General features: G+C 36.6%; 3 protein-coding genes and 1 pseudogene across 3 annotated transcripts; all 4 read left to right on the forward strand.

The window, feature by feature from the left end:
* Window positions 1–3,474: 3,474 nt before the first annotated feature.
* Window positions 3,475–6,362, forward strand: LOC141445118 (uncharacterized). The gene is made up of 2 exons (XM_074110901.1): window positions 3,475–5,352; window positions 5,756–6,362. Exons 1-2 carry the CDS (start codon window positions 5,262–5,264, stop codon window positions 6,028–6,030), a joined length of 366 nt encoding a protein of 121 aa, XP_073967002.1. The 5' UTR covers window positions 3,475–5,261; the 3' UTR covers window positions 6,031–6,362.
* Window positions 6,262–7,397, forward strand: LOC141445119 (uncharacterized; annotated as a pseudogene).
* Window positions 7,398–12,754: 5,357 nt separating this feature from the next.
* On the forward strand, window positions 12,755–16,173 carry LOC141445116 (zinc finger BED domain-containing protein 4-like). Its single transcript, XM_074110898.1, has one exon. It carries the CDS (start codon window positions 13,466–13,468, stop codon window positions 15,320–15,322), a length of 1,857 nt encoding a protein of 618 aa, XP_073966999.1. The 5' UTR covers window positions 12,755–13,465; the 3' UTR covers window positions 15,323–16,173.
* Window positions 16,174–19,674: 3,501 nt separating this feature from the next.
* Window positions 19,675–21,827, forward strand: LOC141445117 (uncharacterized). The gene is made up of 2 exons (XM_074110900.1): window positions 19,675–19,951; window positions 20,931–21,827. The coding sequence occupies exons 1-2, from the start codon at window positions 19,774–19,776 to the stop codon at window positions 21,665–21,667; spliced, it is 915 nt and encodes a 304-aa protein (XP_073967001.1). The 5' UTR covers window positions 19,675–19,773; the 3' UTR covers window positions 21,668–21,827.
* The last annotated feature ends 396 nt before the right edge of the window (window positions 21,828–22,223 follow it).

Here is a 22,223-nt window from a genome sequence, read left to right on the forward strand (position 1 = left end):
CACTAACAAAACGGTCAAGTGTGCGTTTGGTGGGACCACGAAAAAGTTTCGTCCCACCAGTGGGTCATCGCAGTGGGTCCACGAGTCTGGTGGGATCATATTATATGCTCTAGGTTGAACACAAAAACAGGTTTATTTCGTACGTGAGTTTTTATGAGACGACAAGAAACTTTCCCGGGCCATGGGATGGATAGTTCCCACATAGTCAAACTCTAGCCAGGCCATGGGGTGGTATCAACCCACATCCTAATTCTGGTCATACACAGTAATGCATGAATATTTAGCATTTTTTATGATTAAATTGCTTTCGTCCGCGTACGTAACCAAGTTTTGTAACTAGCTACGAACTAGGTTTTTTTTTTCTTGGTTTGTCACCAGGTTTTTATTTCCTTCTACGTAGTTGGGTTACGAACAAATAATTATTAATTAGAAATATACAAAGACATGGACGACCCGTCATAGTCGTCGACGGAGGCCAACTACGTGGAAAAAGAGGAAGAGGGAAGGGTGGGAGGGAGGCGGGCGTCCGGATCTCTCACTCATCGTACGAAACACAGTAGCAGGACTAGCCAGCTCCTGCTTCACGTCGATATTCTGTGAGAGTGTGGTACTACCCCGGTCGAGCCCGCCCATTCGTACTGCAAACCAAGAACTGGCTACAGTGCGGCTCTACCACTAACAATTAACAATATAATTAAAATAAAAACAAAAAAATGCTTAGTGCACCTTTCTGAGAATGACCCTAAACTGAAATACTCAATATTTACAAGTCAATTCAATCTAAGGACTGTCAAGTGCGTCATAGAATAATCGTGAGATAGACGTATGCAGTGACAAGTCCGCACTGTTTTCGTGAATTGTCAAATCAGTTAAATATACAACTTACGATTCTATGCCAGTCAGACAAGGTTTGTTGTTGCAGTCTGGATACATATTTATGAATCAAACGGCGTATACAAATATTTGCCAAATTGGTGTGGTACCCATTCATGTATACTTATTTTTGCCTACGAGGTGGATACATTTAAATGGAATTTATTTAAGTATGCAACTTTCTGAAGCATTTTGTGATTACATAATACTGAAACAGTTTAATGAATACAATTTTTTGGTGTCAGTAATAGATACATATTTATGATGAAAATGTGTGGCTACATATTTTTCAATTTTTTTTGTGTATACATACTTTTAGACGTGACTGTACCTGTCTTCCAGATGGTTTCCGCGGATCAACGGTCTCTTATAATTGCTCATTTTTTGAGGCTGATTTTGGCAGACTGGCAGCTTGAGATCGATCAGCCTGTGAATGAGGAAGGACCTGCCGCACCACAACCTAACCGCCGGTGTATTGGCTGGGCGCCCCGCGAGCGCTTACGTCAGGAAATGATGACGGCATTAGGTCACGCTCGAGTAACACCTGAAGCGTTTCACTCCGACAACCCGCTGATTCCAATCAACACTAGATTGATGAATTACGTCCATTACAACCTTTCGGAAGTACGTGGTTTCGTCGAGGGCACTCTTCCTAAGTCAAGGACCGGTTCTGTGGCTCAAGTAGTTACCGCAGTGGTCAACAACCAGGACGAAGTGTCTATTAGAGCTCCCTTCTCTGTAGCCGGCTCATTGGCATTCTTTGCGTCTGCTTTCCGTTATCGTATTGACGTGCAGGCTAATCCGCAGATGTTGGCTCCTTATAATAACGCGCCAATAATAGATAACCTGGAGCGCAACCGATTGGCGGAAAATGTTCTACTGAATGAACATCTTTATCAAACTATATATTGTGATTCCGGAACGCGCCTTAAGCGCATAGTCCGGCATAATTTTGCGACTAGTAAAGTTTCATAATTTTGCGAAAGGCGCACCCCGCTCGCCTATTGTTGTATGCGATTTTGGTCGTGCATTAGTAAATGCCGTAGCGGAAATATTTGGGCGCTGCAGTGATCTACAAGACTATCTGCAGCGATGCTATGACATCATTCGCAAACAATCCAGCGTTCTACCAGGCCTGATATACGTTCAGGCTGATGTAAGTCATCTGATCTCCATGGTGTCACGCTGGAAGTGCCTGAAAGGCAAGCTGATTGCAGCGCGCAGACTATATTTACGCTGTATTGCCCAAGCCTACCAAATGAGAGATTTTGACACTTTGTCTTCCTTCATAGAGTCGATACTGGCCGTGGCTCTTAGTGAATACATAGAATAAAAGAATAACATGTTGCAGATTTTCAACTGTTTAGAAAAAGAGTATGAGTTTTGCCACTATCTTATACCAGATGTAGGTGTTAGACGTCTCCTAAATAATTTAAATGAGAAATTGTCTGACTATACTATGCGGGACTACTGCGTGATATTTATGGGTGAGGAGGATTTTAGGAAATCTCAAAACTATGCAAGCTTAGTATCCTTTATAAGTAATACTGTGCAAAAAATTACGCATACAAATATTGTTCTATGTGTTCCGATTTTTAACTGTGGCCGCTTTGCAAATATGTTTAACAGAAGGATAGAAGCTTTCAACGAACTATTACTCTCGGATAAGATATTACAAGAATCTGCGTATTTACTAGATAGTAATCTAAATCTAACTTATGACTTAAATATGTTCTATAAATATTCTGGGCATATTAACAATTACGGGATGAGAGTCATCTTTCAAGATGTTATCTACTTACTGAGCCGTATAGAAAACGAAAATTTTTTTTTTCGTCAATAATCAGAGTAATACGGCCAGTTCTAATAACTTTTCATACCAAACCGTATGTAAACTAGGCATTTTCCATCAAAATTAGCATTATAATATTTTAAACCTACAAAGTTAAATAAGTACCTAGTAGTCTAAAACTAAAGTAAGTAATAAGTGCAATTTACTCGTAGTTATCCCTAATTTTGTTCTGAAAAGCTGTTGTTGTTGAAAAGTTGTTTCTATTAATGTTGACTTTTGTTTGTTTTCTTTTAGTTGTTTTTTTTCCAGTTTATTTTAATTAGTGTCTGGATACCTGTAAGTGGTTACAAAGTGGCTCAAATTTTATGGTATTGTTAATTTGTGTGCTAGAATTAAGTGTTGTGTTCATAATATGCTGTAATATACATGTCATGTTTATAGATATATATTGTCCGACACAATGTAAATTGTTATGGAAATAAATATACTGAATGAATGAATGTAACAGACAACGAGTATCCTTATGATGAGGACTACGACGTACTCGCACGGGCTGTAGCAAGCATTCATGATACTTCTATGCCGCAGTCCGAATACCCTAAGTTGTTGATTGTAGCTACTTAACAAATAAAAAATAAAAATATTTTTGCTTACCTCAATAAAGTTTTTTAATTTTTCGTAGACTACATCCAGGATCTCAGGCACAAATTTTGATATACTACATGATGGCACCCTGAATTCGTATGATAAAGACTTAAAACTATTTCCAGATGCTAAAAAGCGCAGCGTTATTTGAAGTTTAAGTTTTGCTGGTAACGCTTCTCGACATATCGTATCCTGTTTAGATATTTTATTGGACACTCTTCTCAGTAAAAAATAAATTATATTCACTCATTCGAAAATAGTTTTTATAGCTCTCAGGATCTTCATCTGCTAATTCAGAGACTAACGTCATTGCACCCAAATGCCTTCTTGTTAACCATCCTCGAATCCACCAACGTCTTTTTTTTCTTGATAGTCTTTTTTTAAGTTTATATATAAGCATCTCTTTAGCTACATTGAATATAGAAAAATATAGCTTTGATGCTGATGGCGCCATGGTTACTGCAATACTGTGGATTTAACGACACTATTTTTTTTACGAAATTGTTTACCATGCATGACACTAATTTCGTAATGTAAATCCCGCTTTACTTTTAAAGGCGCTATTGACGACACCAGCCCGATTTTCAAATCCGTCACCGATTTGGTGATTGCGGCGAAGATAGAATATAAGGGGATTCAGCCTGTTCTGTATCCGGCAAACATCTATTAATTTGAGGTATCACTATTTTTTATTGTAATCCCTTTTATCTTCGCCTCCATGGTAAATTGTAGTATTTCTTTCTTCACATCATTAATATTTGAGAAAAAAACCTTCGTGAGCTATAAAGGTCTTTTATACAAAAGATCTTAAAGTGCGCCATAAGTCAGCGAGATAGAAAAAGCTTTCATTACTTTTAAAGGAGCTAGATGACGCCATCCCGATTTTTAAATTCGCCAATAATATTGTGACCGCGGCGAAGATAGAATCGAAGGGGTTTCAACCTCTTCTATATCCATCAAACATCTATTAATTTGAGGTATCATAATTCCTTTAACTATCGCCTCCATGGCAAATTGTAGTATTGTGTAGACAAATCTATACCATTTTTCAATACATGTTTGAAGAGGGTGTCTATAACTATCAACATGTTTTGTCAAGCTTGTAACATTTGTTAACGCCGTGCATGTGTGAGTGCGGCTGGCATCTCACACACACCAGCACAACTCGAGGCAGTCGCGCGCGCCGCGGCTCCACATCATTCGGCCAAGGAGCGAGCTCGCGGTCACTCGCTTTCTTCCTATATAATTTTTCATACAATTTGTAATAATTTTCATTTAATATACACGCTGTTATAACCAAGTCTGTGTCGCCTACGTTATTCTCGAACCTGCGCCAACAGTTTCGAGCCGGATACGCTCAGTTCAAATCAACGCGATCAAAAATAATTCAACGCGATACACAAGGAAGAACGAAGAACGTATCGGCGAGGTCAAAGGAAGGGCGCGCGACGACGGGAACTAGCGGCGTGGCAAAACCGAATCAAACAAGAAGAATACACAATACAAAGACCGTAGAAACCATAATATCAAGCAAAATTATCAACCTGAGCGTTATCAATCAAGAAGACACATCCAGATCCTTTACCAGAGAAACCAAAAAAGGGGGTTTGCAGTTGATTTATGTGAGATCGTTCCGATTAAATTATTACTTACCTATTTTCCATATTTCTCCTATTTTGGGTCATATTCACATTCCAAAGTAGTAAATTTCCCTACAAAAATAACAAGTTTTAAATCTTTAAATTGAATTTCAAGACTTCATTTGTCCCATCTACTTAAATATTTCAAAACAAAGTATTTTCAAGTTCCTAGCTGTGATAAATCATTAATTATTTGAACCGTTGGATATACCTATCTGCATCTAAAACCTTTATTACTTTTCAGAGGTCTTAAAGGGCTGTATTGTGCGTGCTATAAAATATCCGCCACAACAGGAGGTGAGCCATCCATTATGGAGATGGATCCAATAGATACAAAGGTCATGGATATCGATAAAAATATCCTCACTAATATTGGAGTTGACATTGATAGCGACATTGATGGTAAGATATTATGTTTGGTATTAAATTAAAAACTTATTGTTCCACGTATTCGCTTACCATCAAGTATGATTACGGTCAAACGCTGGCCTATTTATAATAAAAATAGAATTGATACACTGGCGCGCATTGGGTCGATTCGAGGGTAGGCAGTTGGTAGTTTGTGCCGCAGCAGCGCGCCACCAACACTAGCTACCCTGCTGCCTACTGAATGCATGCCGTAGGGCATCCATCCATCCCATCCCAGCCTATATACGGCCCACTGCTGGGCACAGGCCTCCTCTCACAACAAGAGGGCTTGGGCCATAGTTCCCACGCGGGCCCAGTGCGGATTGGGAACTTCACACGCACCATTGAATTGCTTCGCATTAATTCGGAATTAATTTACTCTTTTTCTGGTTTTCAGGGACTGTAGTCATACTAGGGGATAACAATAATGAGGCTTGGAGCAAAACTGCAAAAGCAACACCAGCAACACCAGTCACCCAAAACAAAGTGGAAGAACAAAAACCTGTCAACTTCAAAACCCCTGTGAAGAAAAATAATGAAAATATTAAAACAAATAAAATAGATGACTTAAAATGTAAAATATTGGAGGAAGAATTGGAGTTTAAACAATGTCTACATGAAGAGGAAATGAAGATAAATTTGTTAGAGCGAGAACATAGAGAAATATATTAAATTAGAATTGCAAATTAAAATGAAGGAATTAGAAAATTTAGAGAAGAAACCAATTATTTGTAATAAATAGATAAAAAGTTCATTAGAAGCATATCATGAAAAAGATTTTTTTTAATAAAAAAGTAAAACCGTGTAAAATTTTTTTTACAAAAAATAAAACAGACTACAAAAAACTTGAAAATCATTTTCTACCAGTGAAGTCAGTGCCTCAGCACGAGCCAGCAGGAGTGATTGAAGCCCAATATATACTGCGTAGGTGAAGTAGACGACTATGAAAACTACCTACCCATAAATAACTGTGCTGTGACAGGGATTATTATTGGCGGCGGTCATTCTCAATTGGAGGAGTTTTTAGCAGCTCTAAATCTTCCTGTTATTTCGTACAAAGTCTATCAAGAAATCCACGATGACATATCCAAAAACTGGAAAGAAGTTACCGAAGGATCAATGGACAAAGCGGCTGAAAAAGAAAGAAACATAGCAATTTTGGAGGGTAGGGTCAGTGCTAAGGGAACACCTATTATTGACGTAATTGCGGACGGTTGCTACGGCAAGAGGTCATATAGGACAAATTATTCTTCCTTGTCAGGGGCGGGAGCTATCATTGGAAAAAGAACTGGTGAAATTTTGTATTTAGGAGTAAGAAATAAGTATTGTTTTACCTGTGATCGAGCTGAAAAGAAAAAAGAAACAGTAAAAGAGCACGCATGCTACAAAAATTACTCGGGTCCATCATCTGGCATGGAGACTGAAATTCTCTATTGCAATGCATAATCTTATCTATGGACGTCTTATATCAGATGGGGATTCCAGTACCTACAACAAGATCCATCAACTTCATCCATACAAAAACGAAGGCATCAGCGTGGAGAAAATAGAATGCCGTAATCATTTATTGCGTAACTTTTGCAGTAAATTGACCAAATTGCAGTCTGATACACATTATCCAATAAAACATAGAAAACGTCTAACAAAAAATGCTATAATTAGCCTTAGATCAGCAGTTGTTAAAGCTATAGCAAAAAACAAAAGTGATGAATGCCCTGAAGTCCAAAAACTGTTAGCAAAAGACGAAATACAACCAATGGGTGATTACTTTTTCACAAGCTTGTTATGGCAACGAATCTGTCTTCTGACGCAAAATTTGGCTGCACACGCTCATACCACAGCATAGTAGCCAAATTAATTGGTGGAAAAAGGCTTTACCTTTTTTCTCAAACAGTCATATGCCACACGCTGTCACGCTGCAGCTGCGTCTTTTAATACAAAAAAGGGATGTCGCGGCTATATAAACACATTACACAAAATAGCCCAACGGGAAAGTTAAAAATGATAGAAGAAAGAAGATTAAAAAAAAGGACTTTAAATAAGAACTTTGACTCACAGCGTCGAATTTCGGCACCGTAATAAAAAGAAGGCAAAGCTCTAAATGTGCCAACATGGTCAAGAAAATCATATATGGCACGAATTTGGAACATGTTGCGTCCATAAAACATGGACGCGCTATGGAACCAAGAGCACTTAAGCAGCTGGCTCAACAAGAAAACCTGAAGATTGAGTCATGCGGCCTGTACATTGATAAGGACCTGCCGTTTCTAGGAACCTCGCCCGATGGTGTCTCAGGAGACACCATCGGGCGAGGATTCATTTTGGGATAATAAAATGAAGGAAAAATTGGTTAAATTTTATATGGACTGTATGTTACCGGAAATAGTAAACCCCAGATTTACGCGAAATATGCCTATACGAGAACCAACTACCAAAGGGCCTACCGATGGGGTTACCAAAGCAGACGAACAAAATAATGTTGCATTGATAATAAATAAATAAATAAATAAATAATAAATATCACGGGACAATTCACACCAATTGACCTAGTCCCAAAGTAAGCTTAGCAAAGCTTGTGTTATGGGTACTAAGCAACGGATAAATATAATTATATAGATAGATACATACTTAAATACATAGTAAACACCCAAGACCCGAGAACAAACATTCGTATTTTCATACAAATATCTGCCCCGACACGATTGATGTAAGTCGTTAGTAATCAGTCACCCTACAAAGGGTCTACTGATGGAGCTACCAAAGCGGATGAACCGAACAATGTTGCATTGATGTCTATCATAAGTAGTCAGTCAAAACCTACTTGTACGCGATATTTAATTTATAGTGATTTTTGAAATTTGTGATTTTAATTCATAAATCATCTAATTTCATTGATGACCGTTCCTTATCCTTCACCTGTCACACGATTCCTTCCAAAGACCTTTAAAGAATGATTGATGATTAATACATTTTTCACTTCTCATGCTCTTAAAATGTTACTTTAGTCTCTGCATATTGGGACTAAAGCTCCTCATTAATCTCCAGGGATTAAAGTAGTTTTCTTTTAATTTACGTTGGAAACCCCTAAACAGCCAATCACGGTATTTTCGAATGGAGGATTTATCGCCATTTTCAGTGATTGTCTATACTATACAGGTGTCTCTGACTATGGGGCTTTAAATTCAAAGTTCGATTCTACTCACAAAACTAAGCTGCGGCAATGGAAAGTCAATGTTTTATTCTTAAAGCCTACCCACTTAGTAATATACATACATGCATACCCTACAATATTCATCCTCAAAGTTTAATAGTTAAATCAGTGTATCAGACATGGCCGTGTTATCGCTGTCTCTTGGTCTTGGCGTGGAAATAACCTCAAAATGACAACTGAGCAAAAATATTTAAAAAACACTACTTAATTTAGTGAAACACAATTAATTATTACAGAAAAGAGAAAACCAAAAAGGAAATGCTGTGTATTTTAATTAATTATAAATTATAATCATACATTACTACCTACAAAAATACTGTATTTTTTTCTAATAAATCTTAACTACTTATATTACATATCCAAATTTCTATAAATCTGTTTAAAAAAATTCATTAGTTGTTTTATTCTACGCTCTATAGGAAGCCTGAAATGCAAATAGTTAAGCTTCTCGCCGCTCACTTGTGAATAGCGCTGGGAGCAAGTAGGCGGAGCCAAAATCCCGAATCCTCAAGGGCATTTTGGTGTTGACAGCGTCTTAACCTAACAATGCCTGAGAAACAATACGGCAGATCGATTGAGAAATATGCATCATGTCTCCGTGTACAATCTGGAAGGTGCCAGTGGCATAAAAACGTAAGGCAATTAGCAACTGACACAGTGGATTTATAGGAAGCCCTCTTTGGGTCTCCGATTGCAAGGAGTCAATAACTCTTGGCAAAATCACATGCATCACTGCTTTTGGAAAATCGAAACCTCATTTTGAAAAATTCTTTCTGTATAATCATGCAATGGATCCACATCACGAAGGTAAATTATGGGTTTTCTAATCTCTATTTCCGCAAAGAAATCATTATCGAAACGGTCAACAACAGCAAAAGTTTCTTCGATTCTGTCCAAAGATTCCATTTTTCCCACGAGAAAAGCAATCATGACAAGCGTCGTAAGTAACCGAAAAAGCTTAAGTAAAGAAAATGGTGACTATTACTTGGCTGAGAAATCCCCTTAGTCGCTGAGTACCTAAAACGCAGTCTGCCAATTTCGCGTTATGTCAAAATGTCATTTAAAATAATCGTTTCGACTAAGTAGGTTTTTGTCTATGTCGCAATAGCTCTAATCCTCGTATTGCCCATTTAGCGATACGACTATGTCGCAATAGGTCTAATTCCCGTTTTGCTCATTTAGCGATACGTCTATGTCGCAATAGGTCTAATTCCCGTTTTGCTCATTTAGCGATACGTCTATGTCGCAATAGCTCTAATCCTCGTATTGCCCATTTAGCGATACGACTATGTCGCAATAGGTCTAATTCCCGTTTTGCTCATTTAGCGATACGTCTATGTCGCAATAGGTCTAATTCCCGTTTTGCTCATTTAGCGATACGTCTATGTCGCAATAGCTCTAATCCTCGTATTGCCCATTTAGCGATACGACTATGTCGCAATAGGTCTAATTCCCGTTTTGCTCATTTAGCGATACGTCTATGTCGCAATAGCTCTAATCCTCGTATTGCCCATTTAGCGATACGACTATGTCGCAATAGGTCTGATTCCCGTTTTGCTCATTTAGCGATACGTCTATGTCGCAATAGCTCTAATCCTCGTATTGCCCATTTAGCGATACGACTATGTCGCAATAGGTCTAATTCCCGTTTTGCTCATTTAGCGATACGTCTATGTCGCAATAGCTCTAATCCTCGTATTGCCCATTTAGCGATACGACTATGTCGCAATAGGTCTAATCCCCGTTTTGCTCATTTAGCGATACGTCTATGTCGCAATAGCTCTAATCCTCGTATTGCCCATTTAGCGATACGACTATGTCGCAATAGGTCTATTACCCGTATTGCCCATTTAGCGATGCGTCTATGTCGACATTTACAAACTCCTTTGTCATAGTATTTTCTCTTTTGCACTAAACTTACTGGCCACTTGAAACTGAAGTGTTTAATCTTCCACTATTCTACTAATGAATTATGATAAATAACAAAAACTCTGTGTCATTCATTGTGATATTGGTGATATTCTTACACAGTTCGAGTTGTGGACATTGTAGATTGGAATTTAAATAATTTACAATGGAAGCTAAAGAAAACATAGTTTTTATTAAAAATAAAAAAGGTTCGCATAATTTATTGCTGAACGGTTTTGCATACACGAAAAACAAGTCGAATAATGACGGGTCCTCGCTCTGGCGGTGTGCTAACAGGACAAAATGCAGTGCTTCTTTAAAACTGAATGGAGAAAACCTGGTTTTAAAAGTAAGTGACCATGTATGCGTAGCAAATTATGCTAAGAACAAAATATCAATCATAATTGACAAATGTAAGCAGGCGGTGTGCGAAACGTTTGGATCTGTACCAGAAATTATTGAAAATGTGGTATTAAATACATCAGATACTTTTATAGATGAAGATATAAACGAAGCAGCCCTTTTTAAGACAAAAAAGGATTCTTTATATCGTACCAGGAACAAATTTTTAGAAGTTCAAAAAACGAATTGTTCTTTAAGCGAAATACAGGTGCCAAATATTATTGCTCAGAATTTTCTTGTATGCAATGATGGTAACGCTGGGAATAAGATATTGATATTTTCAAGTCCATTGGCCCGAAAAACATTGAAAATATTAGCTAACAGCGACACACACTTTTAGTATAGTATAGTATAGTATAGTATTTATTTATTTGCCAGAATTATGGTACATGAAGATGATAGTACAAAAAATATAAATACAGAGCAGCATAATTCACCATTAATAGGCATGCAAAAATTAGATTCTTAATTACATTAACTAGATACAATATGTTCATGTCAGCTTTACATTAGTTACTATGTCAAAAATTCCTTAATACTATAAAAACATTTTTCCTTTAGCCAGGATTTAAGTTTAAACAGAAACCTTTTACACGGCAGAGCTCTCAACTCCACGGGAATATTATTATAAATTTTTCCGGACATAATAAAACAGTTCTTCTTGTGTAACGTTGTTTTGGAACTAGGCATCTTAATACGAAACACATCTCTTTCACGTAGGATCGGATTCCGTACAGGTTTATCGAACATCCCCAGATTGCTTCTAACAAATTTTGCATGCTCGTAAATGTAAATGCTTGTCAGAGTTAGGATGTTGAGCTTTTTAAACAGTGGCCTACACGGGACCCATGGGCCGACCCCACCTAACGCACGAACACATCTTTTTTGAGCCAGAAATATTTTGCTGATATCTGTAGAGTTTCCCCAGATGATAATTCCATATCGAAGAAGAGATGCGACGTAGCCATGATAGGCAGTCAAAGCAGCAGATTCTACTGCTATACTCCGTAACCTTTTTAAAGCAAAAACAAACTTATGGAGTTTATGGCATAAATCATTAATTTGGGGCTTCCAGCTACAGAACCTATCAAGTGTCATACCCAGGAATTTAACTTCATCACTGTTATTTATAATTTAATATTTTAATTTTTTACGGTGATGGAACGTTCAAAAGTGTACCATTGTTTTATCAACTATACACGATTCATGTAAATTTGAACTCTAGCAACAATGATTCTGTTAATATAGTACCTGTTATATTTTGTTTGTTGCCGAACAAGACCCAAGACACGTACATAAGGGTTTTTCAATTAATTAAAAACGAATTGCAGATTGATTTAAAAAAAATTAAAACTGACTACGAAATAGCACAAATTCAGGCCTTAAAGGTTGTATTTCCGGGCATAGTCATTACTGGATGCTATTATCACTTTTCACGAGCGATATGGAAAAAAGCAGAAAACTTGGGTATTTTGGATACACCCGCAGGAGGTACAATTACTAAACTGTGTGCCAACCTGCCACTAGTGCCGACAAATTATATTTCTGAAGTTTGGCAAAATATTAAACAGTTACAGCCTGATGAACGTTCGGAAGCCATGACTAAATTTGAAAATTATATGGAAAAACAATGGATGGGCCAACTAAATGAAATTATAAGCTGTGCCAATGAAACCCATAGAACCAATAACAGTTTGGAAGGATGGCACAGGCGATTTTAAAATTGAAGCAAGATATATTTGAAGGCAATGAGAGAAAAAAAATGGATATCGTTTTTAATTCAAGATACAAAAAAGAGCTCAACAAGTTGCAGGAGGGCGACATTTCAGCTTTTAATTTTTGAAAAGCATTATCAAAATCAAGAAAGAACTCATGTGTCTCTATAATGATTAAATTTATAAGTCAAGTGATATAAATAAGTAAGGGCACTTTATGTTTATAAGAATAATGAAACAATGAGTTTTGGTTTTTCTTATTATTTTTGTAATAAATTATTAAATATAGGTACTTGATTGGAGTTGTTTTTTTTTCTAAAATAGTTATCTCCTACACTAGCGAGAAAATCAAAAATCCTTAACCCTTTGGACACCGTGTCGACCGTAGGCGTCAGTCAATCCTTGCAATATCAAAGCAATCTAATGTGCTGGTGCTGTCAAGTATGGTGTACTTTTGGTTCGTTGAAAAACGACATGGCAATTGGCATGTTTTATTTTTTGACTGCGGGATCATTGAATCTCATAATAATATAACTTTACTTTTAATAACTAACAATTAAAATTAAAATTTATACAAGTAAATAATTATACAGTTTTTTGTTAAACATTGCCTTTTATATAACGTAACTCGTGACCTGTGAATTTCAAAAAAGCATTCAAAGGGTTAAAATTTGACGATTATTACGATTATATTCGGTAAAAGTTTTACCGAACCGAATATTCGATTCCGTTCCGTCGCCCAAATACAGGTCTAAACTTGTTTACGCTAAGCGCGCGGATAGCCGCCAGACCCAGAAGGTCAAATGTATGGACTTATTATCGGGAGAGTGAAGAAGACCGCAGCAAAGTGAAATGTACAATTTGCGATAAAATGATTTCACGGGGAGGCAGTGGCCGAAAGGGTTCGTCCTCAGCTTTGAGCAACCACTTGAAATTGAAACACACTATGGAATATACTAACCTTGAAAGAGCTGTGTGTCGGGTAAGCTCAAATACTCCAAATGACGAGGCGAGGCAGCAGGAGCCTGTCGCAGCACAAGATGTCCAACCGTCAACCAGTGGTACCCAACCCTCAAATTCTAAAACTTTTACTACTACTCAATCCAAACTAGAAGATTCATTTGTATCTAAATGGAAAATAGACGACACAAGATCGGTTCCGATTACGAAATCAATAGCGGAAATGATTGCAGTAGACAACCAACCAATTTCCGTTGTTGAAGATAAAGGCTTTAATCGTCTTATGCAGTTAGTAAAACCTAAATACCAAATGCCGAGCCGAAAACACGTAGGTGAAACTGTCATTCCACAACTTTATGAACAATTGAAAAAGACTATTCAAGATGAGCTGTCTAAGACCAACACCGTATCGGTTACATCTGACATGTGGACAAACTTAAATAATTTGTTTTCCTTCTTGAGCTTCACTATCCATTGGTTAGATGACGAATTCACACTTCAGCACAGAGTGCTTCAAATGAAGTCATTTTCTGGCCAACACAATGCCGATAACATACGCACACAATTTGTGGAAATAGCAGACGTCTGGCAAATAATGTTAAAGATCCATATTATATTGACAGACAGTGGAAGTAACATCGTGAAAGCTGTTAGAGACAGCCCTTTTAACGGTCAGAAGTGTTTTCTACATATTTTACAACGCGTCATCCATCAAGCCTTACAAGTTCAACCGGAAGTTGACGAAGCCATCGCCCAAGGACGAAAAATAGTCTCACATTTTAATCACTCAGCTCAAGCACAAGAAAAATTCAGCAGAATTCAAGAAGAGCTAAATTTGCCTAAACACAAACTTGTTCAAGATGTTATTACAAGGTGGAACAGTAAATATTACATGTGCGCACGTCTTGAGGAACAAAAACGAGCTATCAGCTTGTACATTTCTGACAACAGTGGCTCCATTAATATACAAAACCTGTCAGAAAGACAGTGGACGTTACTGCAACATTGTTTGGTACTATTGCAGCCCTTTGAAGAGATTACCAAAAAGGTAAGCTCTACATACTCTTGCATTTCAGAGGTGATCCCACATACAAAAATCTTGCAAAAGTTTCTAATCAAAGAAGAAGTGCAAAGAACATGCAGCGACGTGGATTCCTCGCGAATGGCACTAAAAGAAGGATTGGAAAGGCGTGTCAGCCAGTTTGAAGATGAAAAGAATTACACTATTGCTACACTGCTCGACCCAAGGTACAAGATGAATTTTTTCACTCCAGAAAAAGTTCCATGGGTGAGACGCCAATTCCTTGCTGAATACGTTAGAAGAAGCGCAGATATGGATAGCACGAGTAACAGTGAAAATGAAAGTGAACCGCCAGCTCCGTTACCGTACAGTGGTCTTCAATCACAGGAAGATACTCATAAAGCCCTCTGGACGTGCTATGAAGAATTAGCATCGACAAAGCAGCCTGAGATCGAAGAACCAAAAAGCCCGATAGCTATCGAATTAGACAGATACATTGCAGATAGCTTGCTGTCACGGGATATGTGCCCTTACAAGTGGTGGTCCAAAAATAAATTCCGATTTCCTCTTATGAGCAACATGGCTAAAATTTTTCTTTCAGCTCCAGGAAGCTCGGTTTACAGTGAACGTTTGTTTTCCGAAGCAGGCAACGTTTATGAGCAAAAACGGAACAAACTATTGCCAAATAAAGCTGAGCATCTTGTTTTTTTACACCACAACCTGCCACTTGTGAATTTTAAATACTAAATCACACCAGGCTTATTTTCTAATTGTGTAACAAAACATTTGTGTTTACGTTTCTTTTTATTGTAGTTTTCAAGATCGTTTAAGAACTATATTCTTTCTTTCTGTTTATAGATATATAAGTAAATGAAGATGTGAATTGTGATTTTTTAGGAATAATGTTCCTCTATTATTATATTACTTAAGTAATTAATGACATTTTGAATTAATCTTAAATAATTAAACACAATAAAGACTGATCGAAATAAATATCTTGTTTATTTTCCTTCAATTAAGGCCTGTATATATGTATTATTCTAAAGAGTTTACACAGCAGCCTAATCCCAAAACAGCTAGATAAGATACCTATATTTTGCATTAAGTTATTATCTTTTTACCAACCTATTTTAATTCAAAATAAAGCTTCAGTGACGACAAAAACAGAAAGCTATACTCTAAAATACTTACCTCATTACACTGTACACTCAAATCATGATAATACACGGGTCAATACCAGTAAAAACTTTGAGTATCACTTTGCCGAATATTAGGTGATTCAGCCGAATATTCGGCCGAATATGAATATTCGGTAAAGCTGCCGAATATGCCGAATACCGAATATAAAACGAATATTCGGCCCATCTCTAATCCGCACATGTTTCCCGTCTACCGGGCCCAAGCAGTTTGGAAAATTGGCGTTAATCTGAAAGCCCGATGCTATTTCTTCCCATAGTGTAGACGTGAATTCCGGTAAACATTCTGCTTTCAGTTGAAGCCATACAATTCTGCAGAATTCATGCACAATATTTCTTATAGTAGTTTCTCCCATTTGAAAGGTCAAGTGCAACTCCACAAAAGTATGACCAGTCGTTAAATACCTGAAAAATAAAAAATAAAATACTTTGTATCTTGTTTCAGAAAAAAAAATACAAGCACGGTGGAAATCAGCAAGGGATTGTTACCAAAAACTGAAAGCTAGTAACAAAAAATTAAAATCAAGATCATGTGCCAAAAAAACAAAATCGTATGCCTATTACAATATGATGACTTTTTAGAATGTAACTCTAGAAATGAAAGCCAAGAATCTCTGGGTGAAGATGAAAATGCATCAAACATCAGCGTGTTATCTGATAGTTATATTCAAGGCACCGAAATAGCAACACCTGGAACATCCAGTCAAGACGCCGAAATACCAATACCTGGAACATCCAGTCAAGACGCCTAAATACCAATACCTGGTCCATCCAGTCAAGATGGCAATATCAGAACATCTGGCACATCAAAACGCCCACGCAAATCAAATTCTCCTACTCCTTTTGAAAAAGAGTTATTGAAATCAGTCCAAAGAAGAAATGAAGAAAACGACGAAGATATGGCTTTTTTTACCTCAATAATGCCTACAATAAAAAAATTTGACACCTATCAAAAATTAGTATTTAGAACTAAAATTATGGAATATTTGATTGAAATTGAAAAACAAAAGGTGCTTGAAATTGATAATTTAACTTTTACTACCGATTTATTTCCGAACACGTCGCAAACCTAGTGACGGAAGCAGCGGTATAACTGGCTGATCTGAATAACATTTTTATCTAAATTTCCATTCTCAATTTTGTTTGTTATTGATGATTATTATCAAACTAAATTATGCTGTGATTTTTGTGATTTTATGGTTAAATATTAGGATTAGTATTTTTTTTAGCTTTGTTTCTGATTTATGATAATTGTCTAAGTCAATCAGGCTGTGATTTTTGTGATTTTATAAAGATAATTTTTAGGTAGAGCGACATTAATGTTACTCGACTTGTTGATCTTGTTTGTTACCAAAGATGATTATTATCTAGCAAGCAGAGCAGGCCATAAAATTACAAAAAAAAAAATGAGCATATTTTAATATTTTCCAAATTTAAATCAATGCGGTTTGAAATTCTTTGCATCTAATCAAAATTTGGTTTATTTGGCATATACCTTATAGTGGAAAATTTTATGTGAAAAAAAATAAACCGTACTAATTAAAATGTTTTGTATTGTAGAAGGATGTAAAAGCTCAACAAAAAAAAATGAAAATGAATTCATAACGTATCACCGGTAAGTATGAGATTTATTTTTCAATACTGGAAATAAAAAAGTGATAGATAGTCAGAAAAAATAGTGCCGTATGTCTGTCTACTAAAATAATACACGCATTAGCTTTATTTTAAGTCTTTTCTGAAAAATAAAATTGTATGACTTGTAGGTTACTAGTGATGTAAAAATGGTTGTCGATATTTTTTTAATCCTGTTGCAGATTTCCTAATGACGATAACGTCAGAAAAATATGGAGCTGCTGCATAAACCGAACTAACTGGACCCCTAAGAAGTATAATCGAATATGTTCGCGGCATTTCACCGAGGACTCTTTTTTGCCCAATTTAAATAAAAAATGGCGACGTTTAAAACCCCACGCCGTACCAACGTTATATTTACCTAATATAACATCTAGCCATGTTGTGGTATGTAGTATTTTTTTTTTCATGTATTTACTATGTTTTTTGGCATAGTGCAGCCAGCTTTTATAAAAAATACTTAAATAAAGAAATAATATTAGTGTTTATCAATGTAATAATGCAAAGATAAGCCCATCTAAGTAAATTATATTGTAATTTTTGAGAATTTATAAAGATAATATTTAAGTAAAGCATCATTAAGATTACTCGACTTGTTAATTGTGTTTGTTTTTGATGATTGTTAATAATGCTGTGATTAATAATAATGTTAAGATATTTTCAACTTCACTGAGTTTTGAAGGTCAATCAAAACGAGTTACTTTATATAGTCACTACCACATATTCCGACCAGTTTTCACTGTTCTCGAGTGCGACTATGTAAATATGCGGCTGATATGCGGCGGTATGACGTGAAAATTTTTAGGTTATGGTGCAATAACTTTGAAAATGGAGGCTTTTACCGAAGAAGATGATGAGCTGCTTATAGATTTAGTGTCTAAACATCCACTATTGTTTGATTTAAGTGTTGAAGAGTACAAAAATTCGAAAAAAAAGGACAGAGTTTGGGATGAAATTGGGAGGGTGTTAAATAAAAAAGGCGAGTATTTTTAGATGGTTTTTATTTAATAATAGTTTTGTTGCCAGGCTACTTGACCGATTTCTGAGTTAAAATAGAGTTTTAATTGTTCTCTGATATGTATGCCATCATTTGCTTGTCCCCTTGTACGGGTCAGAGGTATCATATTATCTGTAGGATTCTCGTTTTCATCGCGGACGTAATGTGGTCGGCTATTTTCTTCTAAATACGCATCTCTTAACAGATTGTGTAAACAACATGCAACTAGAATTAAATCAGTGCAAGTACTCGGTAGAACTGCTATAGGAGTATAAAATACTCGGAATACTTGACTCAGCAGTCCAAAGGCATTTTCCGCTACACGACGCGCACGACACAATCTGTAGTTAAAAATCTCCTTTTGGTGATCAAGTCCGGTTCTTCTTGAAAACGGTTTCATCATGTATGTGCTGAGAGGAAAAGCCTCATCTCCTATTATAAAATGTGGCAAACTGACATTCGATTGCGGGAGACGTTTTGCTTCCGGAATATTAAAGTCATTGTTAGCGATTTTTTTTCCTATTGTCGACTTTCTGAATATATTACTATCGCCTTCTTTGCCATATGACCCAACGTCTACAGCCACAAACTTATAGTTAGCGTCCACTAAAGCCAACATAACAATAGAAAAATAGTCCTTGTAGTTAAAATAAAGAGAACCACTATTAGGTGGAGCTCTGATGCGAACATGCTTTCCATCTATGCTAGATATGCAGTTTGGCATATTCCATTTTTCCCAAAAATCTTTTTCTATTCTTTTAAAATCATTTTTTGTAGGAGGTGGCATCGCTATTGGCATAAGCTTTTGTTTTAATACTTTCAAAACGTCTCTTATTACTCTTGATATATAAGATTTCGATATTCGGTATACAAATGACAGCGACGCAAAACTCTCTCCGGTCGCGATGAACCTAAAATTGAGACGTTATTTTAGTTTCATGTTATTTTTTATTATTTGCAGGTGATAACTGTAAAAAAAGGTGGAAAAACATAAAGGACACATATTTTCGCCAGAAACAAAAGAGCAAGTCTGGAACTGGGTCCGCAGCGCCAAATCGTAGATCTAAGTTTGGAACCTATGATCGCCTGCTTACGTTTCTACAGTTAGGGTACGTTCAGATGACGGGCGTTGAACGCGCGTTTTGATAACGTGCGTTTACAACTACATAACAACTATTCAGGGCCGTACACATGCTAACGCGCGTTTTATTAATACGCGCGTTGAACGCTGCACTAGCGCCGACTGTTGTCAGCGCGCGTCAACGCGCGCTTTGAGATCATTGGTTTTCCATATTTCCGTTCAGTTGAGCGCGCGCTTTCGACGCGGATGGACGTATTTTAGGGTTCATCGGGTCGTCAAGAAGTCGTCCGAAATGGAAACCGAAGCTTTTAACACAGAATTATTTATAGACGAAATAGAGAAACGTCCTGCGATATGGGACATGACAAGTAGCAATTATTCTGATAGGAATTTAAAGAGACGGGCTTGGGAAGAACTCGTCCTCATATTCTGTGAAGGAGATGACAGTGAAGAAAAGAAGAAATTATTATGTGAGTACATATATTTATTTACATTTACAATCAGTTTGTATTACAAATTAAATGTTGTGATCCAGCCAATCAAGTTTTCCTTCGTTAATGAAATATTTAGTTAAATTTTCTCGAACATTATCCGCCTGTCGCACAGCACGCCCAGTATAATGTGAGGCTAGATTTTCCAGTTGTGGAGTATACAGTGTATCGTCAAAATTGTAGCCATCCCTCATTCTAACATAGTTATGAAGTGTACATATAGCTTTTACAATCTTTTCTGCAAAACACATGTTAACATCTAATGGCCTATGTAAAATACGCCATTTATTGCACATTATGCCAAAAGTACATTCAACATAGCGGCGTGCTAATGTCAAACGATTATTAAATATTTTTTTAGCATAGGTTAGTGACCTTCCGCCGTAGGGCCGCATTAAATTCTCCATCATACCAAAAGCTTCATCAGCCACTATCACATATGGCAACACTGTCGGTCTATTTTTTATTAACAATGTCTTTGGATCAGGCAGGTCTAATGACCTTTCAGTCAGCTTTTTGTACAATGAAGAATTCTTGAATATACCCGAGTCACTATTTTTACCGTACGCACCAATGTCAACCCATACAAAACAATAGTTTGCATCCGCTAGCGCCATTAAAACTAGCGAAAAAAAATGTTTATAGTTATAATACATGGAACCCGTGTGTTCAGGCTGTATTAACCGTATATGTTTTCCGTCCAAGGCTCCCAAACAATTGGGAAACTTTGAGTGCTTTTCAAATATCTCCGATATTTCATACCATTTTTCTTTCGTTGGTTCACTCATAACAATGGGTTTCAATTTTCTCCAAATAGTTTCACATACATGTGGTATAATAGTAGCCACAGTAGATTTGCCAATTCTATAATCGTAGCTTAATGTCCCAAGTGAACATCCCGTGGCCAAATATCTGAAAAAAAAAACACAAACTATTACTAAAATCTGTCTTTTTTCAGCGTCATCTCTGCAAAAGAAATGGAAGAGTTTACGAGATAATTATATGAGAGAGGTCAAGAAAATGAAGACTGTTAAATCTGGATCAGGAGCTTCCAAAACCTCATCATATATTCATTTTAATAGACTACAATTTCTACAGCCATCTATAGCCGACAAACATACAGAAAATAGTTTCAATACAGAAAATGAATCAGCTTCGTCAGAAGTTGCTGAAGTAGAAGGAAGTTCTGCCTTTAAGAGTCCTAAATCTACTCCAAGAAAAAAACAAAAAATAAGTCCTGCTGACGAAAGGTTTGCGAGCATATTAGAGCAGAGTTTAGTACAGAAAAATGTTTCGCACCCAAAAGAAGATGACGATGAAGATAAGCTGTTTTGTTTGTCACTCGTTAAAGAGATTAAAAAAATCCCGGAATATAAACGGCTTCACACAAAAATTGGCATTTATAATTTAATCTTGCAAAACCAAAATGTCTTTCAAGGAATGCAACATCAGACATTTGAAAATCAAAATTATCGTAACCCTGTACCACCACGAAGAAATTATTTGTCACAAGAGCAGCGTAATCAAGACTTTCAATATCATGATTTTAGATCACAGCAATCTGGTGTGCCAAATAACTTAGCGCATTACGGTTATACTACAGCAATGGGATCTCAATCGCCAGTAACACACACTCCTTCGCCAGCACCAACCAATACCAGCAACGAATCGGAGTTAGATTTATTCTGCGAGTAACAACTTATTGTATTTTCTTTAAAAAATCTTTCCTAAACAATTTTGATTTGATTTAATTTATAGATATGTTCATTAATATCAAGTTCCTATATAAAGATATGTTGATTAATAAAAAAATACGTATATAGATATGTTGACTAATAAAAAAATACGTATATAAATATGTTGATTAATAAAAAATACGTATATATGTATGTCTATTAATAAAAAACTTACCTCAATGTAATTATGAGTTTTTCTTCTGGTGAAATGGTATATCGCACAGTGTTTTCATCTGCTACGAGTTCCTCGTTTATGAGAGCCAGTAAGTCATCAAATGACTTGATGGACATTCTGAAGTAGTTAAAAAATTTGGGTCCGTATTGCCTTAATTTAGGATACAAGATGATGTAGTGGCTTTCAGTCAGCCTGGTTGTCAAAATTGGATGAACCCAATATCTCCGTCTTCTGTTGCCTCGTTTCAACCGTCGGTATAATATCACAGTTAAAACAGTTTCAACGTCCATCTTCGACAAATGAACTCTGCTGACTGAACCATGGCGGTCGCGGCAACGCG

The sequence above is a fragment of the Choristoneura fumiferana genome, unplaced genomic scaffold, assembly GCF_025370935.1.
Source record: "Choristoneura fumiferana unplaced genomic scaffold, NRCan_CFum_1 Sck3bRy_357;HRSCAF=696_pilon, whole genome shotgun sequence".
NCBI classification, from domain to species: Eukaryota; Metazoa; Arthropoda; class Insecta; order Lepidoptera; family Tortricidae; genus Choristoneura; species Choristoneura fumiferana.

Coding starts and splice junctions, on each gene's coding strand:
- LOC141445118 (XM_074110901.1), top strand. CDS start 5,262: ATGGAGATGGATCCAATAGATACAAAGGTCATGGATATCGATAAAAAT. Junction 5,353..5,755: donor CATTGATAGCGACATTGATG/GTAAGATATTAT, acceptor TCTGGTTTTCAG/GGACTGTAGTCATACTAGGG.
- LOC141445116 (XM_074110898.1), top strand. CDS start 13,466: ATGATTTCACGGGGAGGCAGTGGCCGAAAGGGTTCGTCCTCAGCTTTG.
- LOC141445117 (XM_074110900.1), top strand. CDS start 19,774: ATGGAAACCGAAGCTTTTAACACAGAATTATTTATAGACGAAATAGAG. Junction 19,952..20,930: donor AGAAAAGAAGAAATTATTAT/GTGAGTACATAT, acceptor GTCTTTTTTCAG/CGTCATCTCTGCAAAAGAAA.